The 20,285-nt window shown below is 43.8% G+C and overlaps 1 protein-coding gene across 1 annotated transcript in view; it reads right to left on the bottom strand.

The window, feature by feature from the left end:
- The window catches only part of INS (insulin), a 28,006-nt gene extending 9,933 nt beyond the window's left edge, over positions 1 to 18,073 (bottom strand). The window contains exons 1-2 of the mRNA XM_030199518.1: positions 18,025 to 18,073; positions 3,892 to 4,083 (exon numbers count right to left, since the gene is read on the bottom strand). Coding sequence (XP_030055378.1) covers positions 3,892 to 4,075 — 184 coding nt within the window. The 5' untranslated portion in view covers positions 4,076 to 4,083; positions 18,025 to 18,073. The remainder of the gene's footprint in view (positions 1 to 3,891; positions 4,084 to 18,024) is intronic.
- Between the last annotated feature and the right edge of the window lie 2,212 nt (positions 18,074 to 20,285).

Below are 20,285 nucleotides of genomic sequence, written 5' to 3'. Positions count from 1 at the left end.
AACACAGAGGTGATATGAGATGCTTGCTTAGGCAACATGAACAGCGCTGGATATTTTTTTTGCAATCCATGGCCCCTAAAGTGCTGAATACTGCGCTAGAATGGAAAGCGTTTTTGTGATCTTTACTGTTGTAACATAGTAATGTAGAGAGGCATAATCGAACGGGGGTGCCCATCTCTAGGGACGGCCCCATAAAGAAGCGTACACGACCGTATTATCGAAACAAGATGGGCGGCCATCTTTCGTTTCGATAATACAGTCGGGGAAGGCCAAATCTCAACATTTGGGCCACCCTTAGAGATGGCTGACATTGTTTTTTACCTATAATGGAAACTAAGGGTGGCCATCTCAAAACCGACCCAATCCAAGCCATTTGGTCGTGGGAGGAGCCAGCATTTGTAGTGCACTGGTCCCTCTCACATGCCAGGACACCAACCGGGCACCCTAGGGGGCACTGCAGTGGACTTCACAAATTGCTCCCACGTGCATAGCTCCCTTACCTTGGGTGCTGAGCCCCCCAACCCCCCCCCCCCCCAAACCCACTACCCACAACTGTACAACACTACCATAGCCCTTAAAGGGTAACGGGGGGCACCTAGATGTGGGTGCAGTGGGTTTTGGGTGGGTTTTGGAGGGCTCCCATATACCACCAAAAGTGTAACAGGTAGGGGGGGGGATGGGCCTGGGTCCGCCTGCCTGAAGTGCACTGCACCCACTAAAAACTGCTTCAGGGACCTGCATAGTGCTGTGATGGAGTTGGGTATGACATTTGAGGCTGGCATAGAGGCTGGCAAAAAAATGTTTTTAAATTTTTTTGGGGGGTGGGAGGGGGTTGTTGACCACTGGGGGAGTAAGGGGAGGTGATCCCCGATTCCCTCCGGTGGTCATCTGGTCAGTTCGGGCACCTTTTCAAGGCTTGGTCGTGAACAAAAAGGGACCAAGTAAAGTCGGCCAAATGCTCGTCAGGGGAGCACTTCTTTTTTCCATTATCGTCCGAGGATGGCCATCTCTTAACCATGCTCCCCATCCCGCCTTCAGTACATTACCGACACGCCCCCTTGAACTTTGGCCGGCCCTGCGACAGAAAGCAGTTGAGGCCGGCCAAAATCGGCTTTCGATTATGCTGATTTGGCCGCCCTTAGGAGAAGGGTGCCCATCTCCCGATATTTGTCGGAAGATGGGCGCCCTTCTCCTTCGAAAATAAGCTGGATAGTAACATAGTAGATGACGGCAGAGAAAAACCTATATGGTCCATCCAGTCCGCCCAACAAGATAAACTCATATGTGCTACTTTATGTGCATACCTGACTTTAATTTGTATCTGCCATTTTCAGGGCACAGATCGTAGAAGTCTGCCCAGCACTAGCCTCACCTCCCAACCACTAGCCCCACTTCCCACCACCAGTTCTGCCACCCAATCTCCGCTAAGCTTCTGAGGATCCATTCCTTCTGAACAGGATTCCTTTATGTTTATCCCATGCATTTTTGAATTCCGTTACCGTTTTCATCTCCACCACCTCCCGCAGGAGGGCATTCCAAGTATCCACCACTCTCTCCGTGATGTCAATACGTTGAGCATGTGGACAGGAAACAGGTTTTTAAATTGGGGCGTCTTTGTAGTTTCCTAAAGTCATTTTGCGAGTGCCTGTGTTACATTTATTTCTAGTTGCAACTTTTTCATTATCTTGGACTTAAAGTCTTTTTTTCCCCTGAAGCAGCTTGGATTGCAAAACAGGGACCCCCCTGTCGGGATTGAAGAGACATTTTGGTGGGTTGTACCAAGATAAGTATTGTAGAATTTATGTACATTTGCAACGTATGATTATGTACTGTTTTCAAATCGGATACTGTATCAGTAAGAGCAATTGCTTGATAAGGATGGTTTAGATCCAGGTATAATAGTGGAGTTTTTTTATGACCAATGATTATTGTGAGCCACCTATATATTGAAGGCTTGCCTTACAGATAGGTGTGTCTCCTTTTTTCTCCACGTTTAATAATTTGTGTGATCCTTCTGATACAGATCATTTATGTAGAATTTGATATTTTTTGATGTGTGATTAGTATTCTACAGATTCCTTGAAAGTGTAGGTAATTGAAATCACCCATTATTAGTATGTTCCACAGTTTGTTAGCCTCCCTAATTTCTGATAACATTTCTACATCTGTCTGTTCATCCTGGCCAGTTGGACACTAGAACACTCCTATCACTATCCTTTTCCCCTTTACATATTCAATTCGATCCACCCTATCACTGTGATATAATTTGTACTCTGGTATGACAGTTTCCCACTAGTTATCCTCCTTCCACCAGGTCTCAGAGATGCCTATTATATCTGTCTTTTCATTTAGTGCAATATATTCTAACTCTCCCAAGCAGTTGACAGTGATCATTTGCAATCTTGAAAATCTGTCTGCATTTTATTTAAAGACACCTGGAGGGGCATTTTCAATATGATGTCTAAATCTGACTTTGGATAACTTTTTTCTTTGAAAATGACCTTCCTAGATGTTGTTGTGCTTAGTACATCTATCTTTTTGGACCATTAAAAAAAATGTCCAAGTGAAAAGTTTACAAAAATCAAGCCATTGGGACGTAGGAGGAGCCAGCGTTCCTAGTAGACTGACCACACAGGCATCCCAGCAGAGCAGTGGGGCACCATCGCCCCCCTCCAAAATCGCCAACCCCCCTCTGCTATCCTCCCCTCCCCCCCTCTTACCGGGGTCCCGACGGCAGCAGTGAAAAGCCTTGCGAGTCTGCTGCCTTCCCTTCTCTTCACTCTCAGCTCTGACTCTGGTCCCACCCTTGCGGAAACAGGAAATGAGGGCGGGACCAGAGTCAGAGCTGAGAGCGAAGAGAAGTAAAGGCAGCAGACTCGCGAGGCTCTTTACTGCTGCCGCCGGGACCCTGGTAAGAGGGGGGAGGGGAGGGTAGCAGAGGGGGATTGGCGATTTTGGAGGGGGGGTGAAGTGCACATGGGATGGGCGGGGCCAGTGTCGGGGAGGGGAGGGCCGCGGATGGAGGCATCGCAAGGATGTGTCTGTGAGACAGAGAGGAGGGGGGACTGGAACTCGGGGGAGGGACAGAGGGAAGGAGGGAGAGGAAGAGAGAGAGAGGGAGGGAGGGCATGGAAATCGGAAGGGAAGAAAGGGGGCCGTGGGACTTGGAGGGGACAGAGGGAGAGAGGGATATCCTTGCTAGCGCCCGTTTTATTTCATACCGAAACGGGCCTTTTTTACTAGTTCGTTAATAAAACAGGTCTAGACCGAAACATCTTGTATTGTTCCATTATGGCAGAAGAATGTCCAAGTGTGAGGAATGCCCAGATACCTCCCTTAACACGCCCCTGGCACGCCCTCATGATTTGAACACACTTCTGACGGACTTCATAGAAAATTGTCTAAAAATTGGTTTTGAAATGCCACTTTTTGAATGTTTTTCTCTTTTGAAAATGAGATGTGCTCTATCTTCTCTGTTTTGGTGAGAACTTTGAAAGATACCTTGTTCCGAACCATGCACTTTTAAGCGACTGTCGGCCTTCCCCCAGTTTCTAGTTTAAAAGTTGCTCTATTTCCTTTTTAAATGCTGTTGCTGGCAGCCTGGTTCCACCCTGGTTAAGGAGGAGCCCATCATTCCAGAATAGGCTCCCTCTTCCCCAGAATGTTGCCCAGTTCCTAACAAATCTAAAACCCTCCTCCCTGTGCCATCGCCTCATCCACACATTGAGACTCCTTCAATGGCAGGGAGAGAGACTTCATCACATCACAGGAAATACAGACTTAGTAGTGTCTGTTCTCATCCAGTTCAAGATCCCATTAATTCAACACCTCTCAGTATGAAAAAAATAATTAGGCATATTTATAAATATGAAGGAAAGGCTATCTACTTACTCAGAGGCTGCTCAATCTCTCGTCGACTTTTGGGGATATAGAAGAAGCCACGGTCAGCACATACCAGGTAGAGGGCCTCCACTAGGTGAGAACCACAGAGGTGTTGGTTGGCAACAGCCTGGCAGGTGGGAGTGAAGAAAGCCAAGACAGCAAGGAGTGGCAATGCTTGAATCCACAGAGCCATGGTAGAACCTACCACACGGAGATAGGGAGGAGGCAGAACCAATGTCAAGAAAGGGGAAGTGATAAGCATAAGAGAAAAAGAGGGAAAATATAAACAAGAGATAAAGAGAAGAGTATTAACAGTATTAACATCAAACATTAGTCTTGAAATTTTCTCACTTGAGAAACCTTTTATGGTCATGCTTAGAGAAACTTGGTGTCTACTCTGAGGATCCTGTTGGTTTTAGCTGGCTAGATTTACTAAAGTGTGTTTCTACATTAGCATGTGCTAACGTTAGTACATGTTATTAGCAAATAGGTCCCATTGTGATTATTCTGTCAGAAAAGCAGTGACAGAAATTCAAATTAAGAGCCCAGAATCAAAATATTGAAAGGTCTCCCAGAGTGAGGAGGAGAGGAATCCACCACAGAAGATGTGGAAATAGCTGTAAGTGGGGGCTCTCCTGACAGTGTAAATACTATGGGACCTATTTGCTAATAACACACATTAACATTGTTCAAACCTGTGGTAAAAAAAAAAAGTGCATGTTAATTCATGCTATTATGTGGTAACACTGTAGCACCTTTTTCTTAAATCTAACCCCATGGGAAGGGATAGTACAGGCACAGAGGGCTTAACCTTGTACAGTACAAGAAGTTGAGATCTGTGGTTGAAAGTAGTGTTATTTCTGTTATATGTGAGGATCGCCATCATTTTTGTAGGCAGCTTAACTGTAGTTTGCAGAAATAGGTGCTGAGTGGAATTGTTCTGTTGAGCTACTGACATCCTTCAAGTCTGCTTTGCACTTGCATAACAGGACTACTAGATCCATTTGACAAACTCTCTTGGCTCCTGTCCTCGCTATCTCTTTGCCACACTGAACTCTCACCTCAAGGTGCCTCCACAGCCAACCCCCCCCCCCCCCCCCCCCCCCCCTTCACTTTCTCCCCAGACTATGGCTGAGCACTTCCATGACAAGGTCCACAAGATTAACCTTGAGTTCTCCACCTGGTCACCTCTATCTTCCATTCCCACACTTCATTCTCACGACCATCCTTCAATCCCTGTCATCCTTTCTTCAATATCTAACACCCCTAAACAAGAACTGCACATCATCTTTCCTCCTCCAAATTCACTTCTGATCCCACTTCCACCCATCTACTCAGCTCTGTCTTTCCTACTGTCATCCCTTCTAGCTGTCATAATGTCATTCTTTCACTTTCCACTGCAACTGTTTCTGATACCTTCAAACATGCTATGGTTACGACTGTTCTCAAAAAAACCATCAGTGGACCCTACCTGCCTTTCCATCTATCATCCCATCTCTCTCCTCTCATTCTTAGCCAAGCTACTCAGCTGCAACTAATAATGGAGAAGGTACATCAATGAATGTTTTAAAATTGTTTGTCTTTAAATATGTCTAAAAAGGATATTTTGTTGGTGACAGCTGATTCCACAGTGTCTTTTGTATCTGAGGTTGTAATCTCTAATGTCACTATACCAGTATCTTCTGTTGTGAAAACTCTGGGTGTACTGTTTGATACTGCAATGGCGTTCTCATCCCAGATTCGTTCTGTGGTGAAGAACTCTTTTTTTCAAGTTGCCCGCTCATTTCTCAGGGATTTTTGGCAGGTGCTACAATGTTTGATTCTATCAGGTTTAGATTACTGCAGTATTCGTTATTTTGGATTACCAGGCATTGCAGGTGGTGATGAATTCAACCATTTGTTTATTGTATGTCAAAATATACTCACGTTGCCCCTTGCTTTCAGAAACTAAATTGATTATCCATGCAGGATAGAATAAAATTCAAGCTGTTGATGATGGTTCATTACTGTGTGCATTATGATTCCTTCCAATATTTATCGGATTGTATTCATTTGTACTGTTCAAAACGGGTACATCAGTCAGATAATTCTTGTCTGCTGGAATTCCCCCATTTTCGGTTGTTTAGTTTGGAGGACATGAGGAGAAGAGCTTTTTCTGTAGCTTGCCCAACAGAGTGGAACAAACCTCCTGGATCCCGTGAGGACTCAAAAGAATTCAGGATTGTTTAAGAGGTTGCTCAAACAGCATTTGCTGTTGCAGGTTAAACAGTGACTTTGATACCTGATGGACGTGGAGGGGCATAATCGAACGAAAACGTCTATCTCCATGGGCGTTTATCTCCGAGAACGGGTCCGTGAGGGGGCGGACCGAACCGTAGTTTCGGAAAAAATAGACGTCCATGTTTTATTCGACAATTTGTGAGCTGGGCGTTTTTGTTTTTCAGTGAGAATGGAAAATGAAAGCACCCAGCTCAAAAACGAATAAATCCAAGGCATTTGTTTGTGGGAGGGGCCAGGATTCGTAGTGCACTGGTCCCCCTCACATGCCAGGACACCAACCGGGCACCCTAGGGGGCACTTAAAAAAAAAAAAAAAGGTAAAAGAGCTCCCAGGTGCATAGCACCGTTCCCTTGGGTGTTGAGCCCCCCAAATCTCCCTCAAAACCCACCGCCCACAAGTCTACACCATTACTATAGCCCTAAGGGGTGAAGGGGGCACCTACATGTGGGTACAGTGGGTTTGGGGGGCGGTGTGGAGGGCTCCCATTTACCAGCACAAGTGTAACAGGTGGGGGGGGGGGATGGGCCTGGGTCTACCTGCCTGACGTCCACTGCACCCCCTAATAACTGCTCCAGTGACCTGCATACTGCTGCCAGGGAGGTGGGTATGACATTTGAGGGTGAACATAAAAAGTTGTGAAACGGCATATGTTTGTGGTGGGAGGGGGTTTGTGACCACTGGGGGAGTCAGGGGAGGTCATCCCCGACTCCCTCCAGTGGTCATCTGGTCATTTAGGGCACTTTTTGGGGCCCTATTCGTGGAAAAACAGGGTCCAGGAAAAGTGCCCTAAATTCTCGCTAAAAACGCATATTTTTTTCCATTATCGGCGAAAGACGCCTATCTCTGATCGGCCGATAACCACGCCCCAGTTCCGCCTTCAACACGCTTTTGACACGCCCCCATCAACTTTGTCCGCATCCGCGACGGAGTGCAGTTGAAAACGTCCAAATTCGGCTTTCGATTATACCGCTTTATTCGTTTTTGTGAGATAAACGTCTATCTCCCGATTTGGGTCGCAATATATGCGTTTTTCTTTTTCAATTATAAGCTGGATAGTATGGTGCAAGTGTGTTTATTTTGAATTTCTGAGCTTTTTATGTGATGGTTTCTCTTCTTATGTATGTTTACTTGTGCACTGCTCTGGATAAGGGCGTATATAAAAATTAATAAAATGAAATGAATGTGCTGTTCACGTCCGTTGTCTTGACTTTCTTTCATTTCAAGCTATTCTTGATCCACTACAATCTGCCTTTTGCCCTCTGCATTTAACAGAAACAGCTCTTCCAAAAGTGGCCAGTGACCTATTCCTGGCCAGATCCAAGGACTTTTATTCAATCTTTATTCTTTTTGACCTATCTGCTGCTTTTGACACTGCTGATCACCACCTACTCTTTGATATGCTGTCCTCATTTGGATTTTGGGACTCCGCTATGTCTTGGTTTTCTTCTTATCTCTTCCATCACAGTTCTAATGTATGCTTTACTGAATCTTCCTCTACTGTGATCCCACTACGTGTTATTGTACCTTAGGACTCCGTCTTGGGACCTTTCTTCTTCTTTTTCTGTACTTATTCCCTTGGTGCTCTGATCTCCTCCACAGTTTTCAGTATCGCCTTTATACTGATGACTCCCAGATCTACCTCTCCACACTAGAAATTTCAGCAGGAATCCAGGCCCAAGTCTCAGCCTGCTTATCTGACATTTCTTCCTGAATGTCTCACTACCTTCTGAAACTGAACATGGTCAAGACTGAACTTCTTATTTTCCCTCCTAAACCCACCTCTCCTCTTTCCCCATTTTCTATTTCTGTGGATAACACTCTTATCCTCCCTGTCTTGTCAGCTCATAACCTTGGGGTTATTTTTTGGCTCCTCTCCCTCTTTCTCTACACATACCCAACAGACTGTTAATACATGTTGTTTCTTTCTCTGTAGCATCACCAAAATCTGTCCCTTCCTTTCTGAGCACACTACCAAACACCCTTATCCACACTCTTATCACCTCATGATTAGATTACTGCAACTTGCTTTTCACAGATCTCCCACTAAACCATCTGTCTCCTCTTCAATTTCTTCAAAATTCTGTTGCATGACTTATCTTCCACCACTGTCACTACTCACATACCCTCTCTTTTCAAGTCACTTAATTGGCTGCCTATCCATTTTGTATACAGTTTTAACTCTTCTTACTCAGTACTTATTCTCTCTTTTCTCTTCCTACATCCCTCTCCTGGAACTCCATTCATCTGATAAATCACTCTTATCTGTATTCTTCTCCACTGCAACCCCAGACTCTATTCCTTATCTTGCTGTGATGCATACTGAGTCAGAACACCTTGGTTCATCTCTGTCCCGATTCAAATCTAGGCTAAAAGTCCACCTTCTTGAGGCTGCTTTTAACTTTTAACCCCATACTTACTTGTTCAGTACAAGCACTGACTATCCAAGGCTAATTGAAACTGCACTGGCCGTTGGAGCTTATTGGGGACCTAGTCAATATTCTGCCAGGACCTGCATAAGACACTTCTGTGGGCTCTGGCTTAATATCAACCAAGACCCACATAAATATATTTAGGTACTTATGCCCTTTTGTTACCCTCCCCCATCCTTATCTCCTCTCCCTCTACCCCCAAAGATAAATCAAGCCCATTCGCTCCTACCCATTGTAGGTATGGCCACAAAATGGCCACCATGATTCTAGAATTGGGACCAAGGGGGACCTGGAAGCCCCAATACTGCTACCCAGAAGTCAACCAGGCACTGGCCAATACTCAGGCCGATGCCCAGTTAACTCTGTGGTTATAGTTAGCACAGCCTTTTTGCTGTCCTAACTGGTTAAATCCCAGTTAAATCACTTTGAATATCGGGCAGAAAAACTTTTAGGTGACCAAGGGGGTCCTTTTACAAAGGCATGCTGAATAATGGCTTGCAGTAGTGTAGGCGCGGGTTTTGGGCAGAATCATTTTCCAGCACACCTGTAAAAGGGCCTCTTTTTTTTCCCCCGAAAATGGATGTGTGGCAAAATTAAAATTGCCACACATCCATTTTGGGTCTCAAACCTTACCACCAGCCATAGACCTAGCGGTAAACAATTTGGCCGGTAATGACCTATGCGTGTCAGATGCCACGCGCGCCAGAAAAGAAAAAATATTTTTCAGATGCGTGTAGTGGGCACGTGCCAAAATTGAAATTACCACAAAGGCCACGCGGTAACCGGGCGGTAACTCCAATTTGGCATGCATTGGGCACACGTAGGCGCCTATGCGGCTTAGTAAAAGGGGCCCTAAACGAACCAAATGCATACTAGTGAATGCACATCCCTACAATATGGTACAAACTTTTATTGAGCACTGTAACCTGTAGTGGGTGCTACACAAGAAGATGGTAAAGAACAGCAAAAAGTAATGCAAATGCAATTTAATTGGTGCCCTGGGCCCGGGTGTCAAATTAGTAAAGTGGCACACAATTGGTGCAAGCCTGTGCATACAGTTAAAATCTTTCTTTCATTGACATTTACAGTGATGCATGAAAGTTTGCAGCTTGTTTCCACGACAGAAGCAGCTGTCCTGTTCTTCCTGTATGTAAGTATTCCTTCTTGTAAATACACTGTCAGGAAAAACTAGAATTGTCAACTTTCTGTGGGGAATGAAGTCCCAAGATAAGTGATACGATTAATTCTTTCTTTATTTTCTGGTAGGGCCATCAACCACCTTTCCCACTCACTGACCCGCACTTTTAGAACACAGTAAAAATGATGAGGATGGTTGTTAGTCATAGTTAGTGCATCTTTGAAATTCTCACAGTTGGCAAGCTTCGAACTTGATCTTACCACAACATCACCCTGTATTTGTTCACACCGGAGCAGGCAAAGGCCTCTCCGGTACTATGTAAGCCACATCGAGCCTACAAATAGGTGGGAAAATGTGGGATACAAATGTAACAAATAAAATAAATAAATAAAAATAAAATTTGCTGTATGAATATACAGTAATTGTAATCTAGGGACCCTTTTACTAAGCCACAGTAGGTACTAATGCATGCCTACTGCATGGTAAAAAGCACTGCCGCAGGATTCGCTGAGGCATCCCACAATAGAGTGCCCATCAGTGTGCGCTAATCCCATACTGAAAAATATTTTTTATTTTTCAGCACAGGAAGTGTGACTATGGGTGGAGAGTAGGTGTGCCCTGCGCTAATCGGGTAGTGTGGGCACATTGTCGCGCACTGCCTGACTACTGTAGGGTTAGCATGGGAGCCCTTAGTGCCTGCAAAATAGGTGTCGGTAAAGGCCCCCATGGTAATGGCCATGCATTAATTGGGAAATTAGCATGTGGCCATTAAAGAAAAATATGGGAATATGGCCATTTTACCGCCATGCTAAAAGTGGCCCAGCCACTTTTTAGCACAGCTTAGTAAAACAGCCCCTTAGCAATTTAAAAACTATGAAATTAAATAAAATAATGGCAAGGAACATAGAGATATTTTTTCTAATTTACATTTCAGATGCCATTGTAAAGGACTGAGCTGGCCAAATTACCATGGAGGCATTTTGGAGCATATGATGGGACTGAGGGCTGTCATAAAAATTCTTTTAATGCATGCTTAACTGCAGGTTAAAAAGCACTACCGGCACATGCACAGGCACCTCACAGCAGTTTTGGGATTGGCGTGCACTACCCACATGCAAAAAAATGTTTTAGCACTAGGGGCACTGGGGATCAGTCTGTGCGATGCTAATTGGTTATTACATCTACATCGCCACATGCTAACCAATTAGTGCATGGTTAGTGCATGAGTCCTTACAGCTAGAAAATAGGTGTCGGTAAGTGCTCACTCGCAAATGACCACGTGCTAAAGGGGATGGTGAATACGACTGAAAATACTATAATACCTCTGTATCGCTCCATGGTGAGTCCGCACCTTGATTATTGTGTTCAGTTCTGGTCGCCGTATCTCAAAAAAGATATAGCGGAATTAGAAAAGGTTCAAAGAAGAGCGACTGAAATGATAAAAGGAGTGGAACTCCTCTCGTATAAGGAAAGGCTAAAGAGGTTAGGGCTCTTCAGCTTGGAAAAGGGGAGATACAATTGAGGTCTACAAAATCCTGACTGGTGTAGAAAGAGTAGAAATGAATCAATTTTTTACTCATTCCAAAAGTATAAAGACTAGGGGACACTCAAGGAAGTTACATTGAAATACTTTTAAAACAAATAGGAGGAAATATTTTTTCACTCAACAAATTGTTAAGCTCTGGAACTCTTTCCCGGAGGATGTAGTAACAGCAGTTAGCATATCTGGGTTTAAAAAAAGGTTTGGACAAGTTCCTGGAGGAAAAGTCCATAGTCTGCTATGGGGAAGACACTGCTTGCCATGGGATTTGTAGTATGGAATGTTGCTACTCTTTGAGATTCTGTATGGAATCTTGCTACTCTTTAGGATTCCAGAATCTTGCTATTCTTTGGAGTTCTACACTCATTGTATGTTGCCACGATTTGTCAGGTACTTGTGACCTGGATTGGCCACTGTTGGAAACAGGATACTGGTCTAGATGGACCATTTGTATGACCCAGTGTGACTTCTCTTATGTTCTTATGTAAATTAGCACATGACCATTAATGGGAATAATGGAAAATGGGGCCATTTTACCACTTCGCCTCAGCACATGAGAAAGACCCGCACTGGAGATAGCGCTGGCCACGTTTTAGCACTGCTTAGTAAAAGGGCCCTGTTGTGTGCAACAAAAGAGGTCAGAAATGTTCATTTTAGCAAAAAGTAGGTTATAGGAATATGCACAAGGTAAACTGTAGTTTACCTTGTGCATAAGTAGTAGTAGTAGTAGTAGTAGTAGCCATTTCCCCATTTTTTGATTTCTTTTTTCATTTTGTTCCACACATTTGTTTAAATATTTTTTTAAAGCTTGTATATCAGCTTAACATGCTCTGTTTGTAAGTTAACAGGCATTAACTTTATTTTGCATGCACTAAGGGCCTCTTTTATCAACCTGCGCTAGCGATTCCTGCGCAGTAAATGAGAAGAAGCCCATTCAATCCATATGGGCTTTCTCTCATTTGCCACATAGGAATCGCTAGCGCAGCTTTTGTAAGAGGCTCTACATTTCTAAAGGCTTTCACTAAGGAACTGAGGGGTTCTTTTATGAAGCTGCGACAAAAAGGGGCCTGTGCAGGCATTGATGCAGGTTTGCGCCGAGACCCCCAGGATTCCCTTTCCTTAAAGAAATGGTTGTGCGGCAAGTGAACCACTTGCTGCATGGCCATTTTGGGGGGAGCACTTACTACCACCCATTGAGGTGGCAGTAAGGGCTCCTGTGCTAACCCAGCGGCAACCAGGCAGCATATAGCTTTTCCTGATTACCACTGGGTACACACCGGTGCTACAGAAATTGGAATATTTTTGCAGTGCCAGAAATGGTGCGTGCTGAGGGAGGGAACTACTGCTGGAGTAGCCCAGCGGTACTTTCCTTTTAGCAAGTAGTAAGCCTGTGTTGGGCTTACCGCCGTTTTGTAAAAGAGCAACTGAATGCTTGCTAACTAATACACATCACTAAGATTGTGCTGCTAAAAAACACTACTACTACTTATCATTTCTATAGTGCTACTAGACGCATGCAGTGCTGTACACTGAACATTTAAGTCCCTGCTTAACAGAGCTTACAATCTAATCAAGACAGACAAATAGGATAAATAAGGGAAATTCTTAAGGTGGGAATGATAAAGCATATATGAGTACTGAACAAGTGAATAGGGGTTAGGAGTTAAAAGTAGCCTCAAAAAGGTGGGCTCTTAGCCTAGATTTGAAGATGGCCAGAGCTGGAGCTTGACGTACTGACTCAGGAAGTCTATTCCAGGGGTATGGTGCAACATGATAAAAGTAACGGAGTCTGGGGTTGGCAATGGAGGAGAAGGGTGCAGATAACAGAGATTTACCTGGGGAAGAGTGTAGGGAGAGATAAGAGTGGAGAGTTACTGAGAAGCTGCAGAGTGAATGCACTTGTAAGCAGGGGCGTAGCTATGTGGGGCCACAGGGGCATGGGCCCCCACATATTTAGCCCTGGTCCCCTCTACTTTCGACCCCTCCTCCTTCTGCCAACCCTACACTGCCACCGCCGCCAGGTACCAACAGTGGCGTACCAAGGGGGGGCGGTGGGGTCAGTCCACCCCGGGTGCATGCCGCTGGGGGGGGGGGGTGCCGTGCGCCGGTCAGCTTCCCTCATTTCCATGCTCCCTCTGCCCCGGAACAGGAAGTAACCCCAACCCCAGACTCCGTTACTTTTATCATGTTTTACCGGGGTGGGGGGGTGTCCTTTCTCCGGGGGGGTCGCGCTGCACTGGGGGGGGGGGCGCTGCACCCAGGGGGCGGGGCGCATCGGCGATCCGCCACGGGTGTCAGCCCCCCTAGGAACGTCACTGGATACCAATGAAAATGTGGTGCAAATGCCTGTGCCTAAATTTACGCATGGAGCCCCACTATTCTATAATTACACACATAACTCAAAACTACAACTCCGATCTGTCCTGAAATGCCAATGACCCTCCCATTTACATGTCCTCTTTTTTGGGCCACGTGTTAAATTTAGGCAAAGATCCAACACCTAAATTTACGAGCATAAGTTCTAATTAAATCTAATTAGTGGTGATAATTGCTTGTTAATAAGCCAATTACTGGCATGAATTGGCTTGTTAAGTAATTAAATTACATGCACAAATTTGGCGTGGACTCAGATTTGTGCGCGCAATTTTTATAGAATTTGGGGGATGATGCATCACTTTCAGTGAACAAACCTTACAGGTAAGTAATTTCCCTGCTCAAGATGATTTTATTGGCATCTCATGAAAAGATGTATCCCAGGTAAACCACATTAATGTTCTATTATGACATTAAGCAAGGAACATTGTGCCTGGCTATTATGAGACACATGGGTGCACTGTGAGGCACAGTGCCAAATGTCTTTCAATGAGGAATGCTGCTATAATGGACTTAAGAGTCAACAAGCCTTATATTTGATATGGAACTGCGTGACAAAGCAAAGCTAAACCAGATAGAATCTGTATGCACAGCACAATACCTCATGGACCTGCATTTTCCTGAGATAGAGCAAGGTTTGTGTGTGTAGCGTGAGACATAAATACACAGGGGCAAAGTCCCTGGGCTGCTTGCAAGTGTGCCCATGGATCTGCAAATTCATTTTCAAAGAAACTCTCCCTGTGCAGTTTCCTTGTAAATGTTTTGGGTTGGCAGGGAAATCCTCGTGTGTGTTTTACTTTTCCTTCCACAGCCCTGGCTTTACCCCTTTTTGCCAGTGAAAAGCACACTTGTTTTCATGGAGCATAGATTCTTTTAACTGTATGCACAGGGCAATTTTGAAAACACTGTTTTACATAGGTTCATGCAACAAGCTTTGAATTTTTTTTTTTTTACACAGAGGGGAAGATTCTATATATGGCACCTGGAAAATCCATGTGGAAATCATTTTCGCCTAAGCGTATTCTATAAGATTTAGTCAAGGTATATAGAATACGCTTAGTTGATATCCCAGTGCCTAAAACTATGTGCATCCATTTGTACCAATGAAAATGTGGCATAATTCTTACAGGTAAATTTACACATATTCTATAACAATGTGCATAAATTTTGGAATGCCCACAAAACACCAATTTTCCTGCCCGTAGCCACATGGCTTTTTGGATGTGTGCATTTGAATTTAAGCGCAGTGAGTTACAGCATACACTTAGTGAATTATACATGTAAATTCTAATTATTGCCATTTAATGCTCATTATTGCTTGTTAAGTGCTGTTAAGAACGCTGATTGGCTTGTTAAGCCAGTTAAGTTACACACATTGTTATGGAATACGCTTAGATTTAGACGCGCAACGCTAGGCGCGATATATAGGATCCAGCAGTGAGTGGGTTATGGATGCCTAGAATGTCCTCCCAGAGAGGAGATAGAGACAAGGACAGTAGAAGAATTCAAAATGTGAGATAAACACAAAGAATCCCTGGTGGAAAGAGGATGGAAATGAAGCATCAGGGTTACCTTCATGAAGCAAAAGTTACACTCTAGTAACAAAGCAACAAGATATCATTGGGGAGGTTGGGATAGATTGGGGAGGGGGAGTGCAAACTGAACGGGATGGAGTTGTAATTCTAAAAGGCAATGATGCTGTCTAAATAAGTACATCAGGGCACCACAACTCTTTATTTCCTTTCTTCTGAGGTAGTACAAAGTCAATATTCACTTTTAAATTACCGCACAAAAGATAAGTCATCTTGGAATGAAGGAAGATAATGTGATATATAGAAGCAGACTAAACCTTGATACAGCACTATGAGAAATGTGAATTCATGTCGGTGAAGATCTCTGCTGCTGAAGAGCTAAGCTGCAGTACATTTCATTAAGATAAGTTTTAAATAATTTATAAAATTTAAATGCAAAGAGAAGATGTTGGACGTTAAGGACTTATAACAAGTTGAAAAAAAAAGAGAAAAATTGAATACCTGTGAAAAATGGACTGATGAAGATCTATGGTTTTTTTTAGTTATGGTTTATATAGCCCGTAGGAGCTCTTAAAATTTACATTGGGCTGTAACCTCTGATGGTCCAAAAGATATTAAATTAATCACGTTTTGTGAGGTATTTCAGAGTGAGGGCTATCTAAATAAGGGCATAGGGGAACAGGGTCTTGGTGTTGGGTTCCATATGATAATTTGTAGGAGTATCTACTCAAAGTGGACAAATTCCTCCTGAGTAGACTGAATAGGTCAGACTGATCTTTCTAGGCTGTCATTTACTGTGTTACTATGTTTGAAGTGCATATACATAATCTGTTAAACTTCTAACATACAGGGCTACTATTTTTAATCAGCAAAAAATGTATTTAAAAACTGCCTAGCAAAGGACAATTTTAACTGAAGGAATATCAATGTAGAAAAAATGTAGAAGACTGGTCTACAGCTTAGAACTTGAAATACAGTCTGGAAAAGCTCCTTGGTTAGGACTTTGAAATCTCAACCTACACTGACTCTGTAATTTTGGCCAAATCATTTGATCAACTCATGCCTCCAGAATCCAGCTGAATAGTTTTTTAATTTCTTTATTAGATTTTTAGGCATATCAAATTTAAATTCTGAATGCAGGTTCTAATGTAGTGCTCCTCAGTCTTCTTTTGTAGGCACACCTAGAGGGGCATAATCAAACGCGAATGCCCATCTCCATGGGCGTCTATGTCCGAGAATGGGTACGTGAAGGGGCAGGACAGACCATATTTTCGAAAAAAATGGACGCCCATCTTTTTTTCAATAATACGGTTTGTGCCAGGCAAATGCATCGGATATGTGCGGATTTGAGCTGGGCGGTTTCGTTTTTCAGCGATAATGGAAAACGAAGGCACCCAGCTCAAAAACGAACAAATCCAAGGCATTGGGTCATGGGAGGGGCCAGGATTCGTAGTGCACTGGTCCCCCTCACATGCCAGGACACCAACTGGGCACCATAGGGGGCACTTGTAACAAGTAAAAAAAAAGTAAAATACCTCCCAAGTCCATAGCTCCCTTGCTTTGGGTGCTGAGCCCCTCAATCCCCCCCCCCCCCAAAACCTACTGCCCACAACTCTACACCATTACCATAGCCCTTATGGCTGAAGGGGGGCACTTAGATGTGGGTACAGTGGATTTTGATGGGGCGGTTTGGAGGGCTCCCATTTACCACCACAAGTGTAACAGGTAGGGGGGGATGGGCCTGGGTCCAACTGGCTGAAGTGCACTGCACCCACTAAAAACTGCTCCAGGGACCTGCATATTGCTGTGATGGAGCTGGGTATGACATTTGAGGCTGGCATACAGGCTGGCAAAAAAAAAAGTTTTTAAAGTTGTTTTTTTTGGGTAGAAGGGGGTTAGTGACCACTGGGGGAGTCAGGGGTGGTCATCCCCAATTCCCTCCGGTGGTCATCTGGTCATTTATGGCACTTTTTTGGGACTTGTTCATGAAAAAAAAGGGTCCAAAAAAGTGACCCAACTTCGCAGTAAAAACGCCTTTCTTTTTTCGATTATCGGACGAAGGCGCCCATCTCTCCTTGGCAGATAAACACGCCCCAGTCCCGCCTTCACCATGCCTCCAACACGCCCCGTCAACTTTGTTCGTTCACCACGACGGAGTGCAGTTGAAGACGCCCAAAATCGGCTTTCGAGTATACCGATTTGGGTGCCTTTGCGAGATGGGCGCCTATCTCCCGATTTGGGTCGAAATCTGGGCGCACATCACTTTCGAAAATAAGGCTGCTAGCCACTTAGGTTTTCAGGTTTTCAGGATTATCACAATGCATAAGATTGACATAGATCTCCATATATTGGAAACCCATATATTCAAATCTATCACATGCATATACATTGTGGCAATCCTGAAGACTCAACTGGCTAGGTGTACCTCCAAGAGAGTATTGAGAAACACTGCTCTTAGTGGTTAAAGGTTGTACAGCCACAAGAAAAAAATAGGGTTGTAAGGGAATCCATCTAGTCCGTTCTCCTGCTCAAGGTTAGATCCACTATTCCCAAACAACCTGTTCAGATGTCGGTATAAACAAATTTTAGCAAAGCTGCTAAGAACCCTTTTTGCCCCTAGAGGTGAACCTCAAGAGTAAAGTTGAAGTATATTGATGGGGGGAATGTGTTGTACCTGTTCTTTAGAAAATGTAGGGATTTCTGTTTCAAGCACCAGAAATCTGAAAATTGCTACCATCACTAAATTCATGAAAAAGACACGAATAAAGAGCAGTGTTATCAGTGTAACGGTAGGAACTCAAGTAAAGGCAGGAGCTCTCAGAACACGAGAAATGGGAAAAAGCAACTTACCAAGATGGTTGGATCAGGAGACCACACAGATGTTATTCAGAGAGGTGGATCTGGTTGAGTGACTTCCCAGGACAATTGGCCATTTATATATGCTCACTGGCCTTGCTCTGGTTACCTCAGCAACAAGTCCTGCCCAGACTGACAACAGTTTTCTTCTTTTTTTTTTTTTTTTTTTTGCCATACCCTTGGCCAGAACTTCTGCTGGATATGCACATTAAGGGATTGAAGAGCGTCAACAGGTCATTGGAAAAGGCGAGTATCAAAATTTCTGCTTCATTTAGCAGGCATTTGCTAAACAGAAACCTGAGGGCTTACAATCTAGGTAGCTTTTAGCAGGAGATAATGTGGCTATTAAACATGTAGTTGAGCACTTAGAGGTGTGACAGCTGCCCATCTCAAGAGCTACTTCTCCTAAGTGATGGCTGACAAGAAGAATTAAGGCAAATAAATATTATCACTTAATACCTTCTGTCCTGGAGCTCTCAGTCACTCTGATAAATAGGGAACTGGTTTTAGGACCCGTTTGTTTGGCAGTACAGTCATTTATTTAATGCCATGCTGTGTGCTGTGGTGCAATAGACTTGGAAGTTTTCGTCTGCCAGTAAAAATGGGACACTCAAAAAATAATAATAATTTCCAGAAAAGTGAGGAAAGCTATTGAGACTGAGTCAGTTTGATGGTCTGGATAAATGGATGCAGAGTTGTGAAGGCATAGTTTCCCAAATCTGTCCTGATGACCCCACCAGCAGTCAGGTTTTCAGGATATCCACAATCAGTATGAATGAAATCAATTTATATTTAGAGGAGACCCAGTATATGCAAATTTACCTCATACATATTCACTGTGGATATCCTGAAAATTGAATGACTGCAGGATCATCAGTATGGGCTTGGGAATCCAGGAATATTGTTGTGGGGGGGGGGGGAGGGTGGAAGAGTTTGTCCATTCCATTGCAGAATGGACATGGGCCAAGTGAACTGACTACAAAACACTTCTTAGTATATCTGGTTTATGTGGATGGAATTGGATAATGGGAAAGATGAATGGATGCCAGTACAGATGGATAGTTATTTATTGGTTTATAAAATTTTGATCCCACACTCTCCTACCATTCCAGGTGGATTGCAATCAAGACCCAACATAATACAAGCTTACAGAAAAAAAAATCAACAAAAATCATATAAACATGATCAGAGTATAAAATCAGAAAGAGCAGAAAACTTTCAATTGTTTACTAAACTGAGTAACAGAACTAATTTGTCGGATTTCAAAAGAAAATGTGTTCTGTAATATGGACAGAACTAAAAAGACAAAAGTGTTGGATAAACAGATGGTAAACATAAATGGAAAATACAACAATATTTAGGAAGGGGCAGAGATTTTGAAAAGAAATATGAAACTATTGTTCTTGATATTTATATATTTATTGGGATTTATTAACTGCCTTTATGATGAGATTCACCCAAGGCAGTTTAACATAAGATTTTAGGGGCATGTTTACAAAGCAGCATTAGTGCCTTAACGCGTGCTTGAACGTGCGTACAGACACACATTAGTCACTGATGCATTAAAGCCGGCAGAAATGCATGTTATGCGTGCGTTAATGGCAGGGGAGGAGAAAAGGGTGTTTTGTAGGCATGTCTACAAAAGGCAAGTATCGCAGACGCATGTAGGTGCATAACACATGTGCTACCGCGTGAGTGCTTATCGCCATGAACATAGGTGTTGTTAAGGGATTTTTTTTTACCATTAATGCATCTATATTTATTAACGCTTGTCAAAAATGGAAATAGATGATGACTGAATGCCTCCAGCTACTTGTCCCATGAGCCTATAAAGACTCAGTAACACCCATCATTCATTTTTTTGAAGATGGAGGTTTATCTAGCTGAAGTGTCAGCAGCAGCATTTGTTGGGGTGTTTGGGGCTCAGGCCCCAGCACAGATTCCACCACCTATTCCAGCATAGGCACAGGGGATTCCAGGGTAACAGGGACAGCAGCAGCAGGCCAGTTCAGAGGCAGTGCCGGCACCATAGGTGGGAACAACACCCCCAGTGCCCACGTATTTTCCCCATACGCACATTATTGCAAGGGATATGTGAGGACCGTGTGGTTGCCCTGTACCGGTTGAGCTCAGCAGCTATAAAGGAGTTATATGAACATTTAAGGGCCAACCTCAATCCCATTACAGACAGGTCTCACCCCATGGTCTGACTAAGCTGTTGAGCTTCTTACATTGCGTGGCCTCAGGCCAGGGGT

This window comes from Microcaecilia unicolor, chromosome 4, assembly GCF_901765095.1.
Source record: "Microcaecilia unicolor chromosome 4, aMicUni1.1, whole genome shotgun sequence".
NCBI lineage: Eukaryota > Metazoa > Chordata > Amphibia > Gymnophiona > Siphonopidae > Microcaecilia > Microcaecilia unicolor.
Note: the sequence above shows the minus strand (reverse complement) of the source record. Positions and strands in the feature narration are given on the sequence as shown.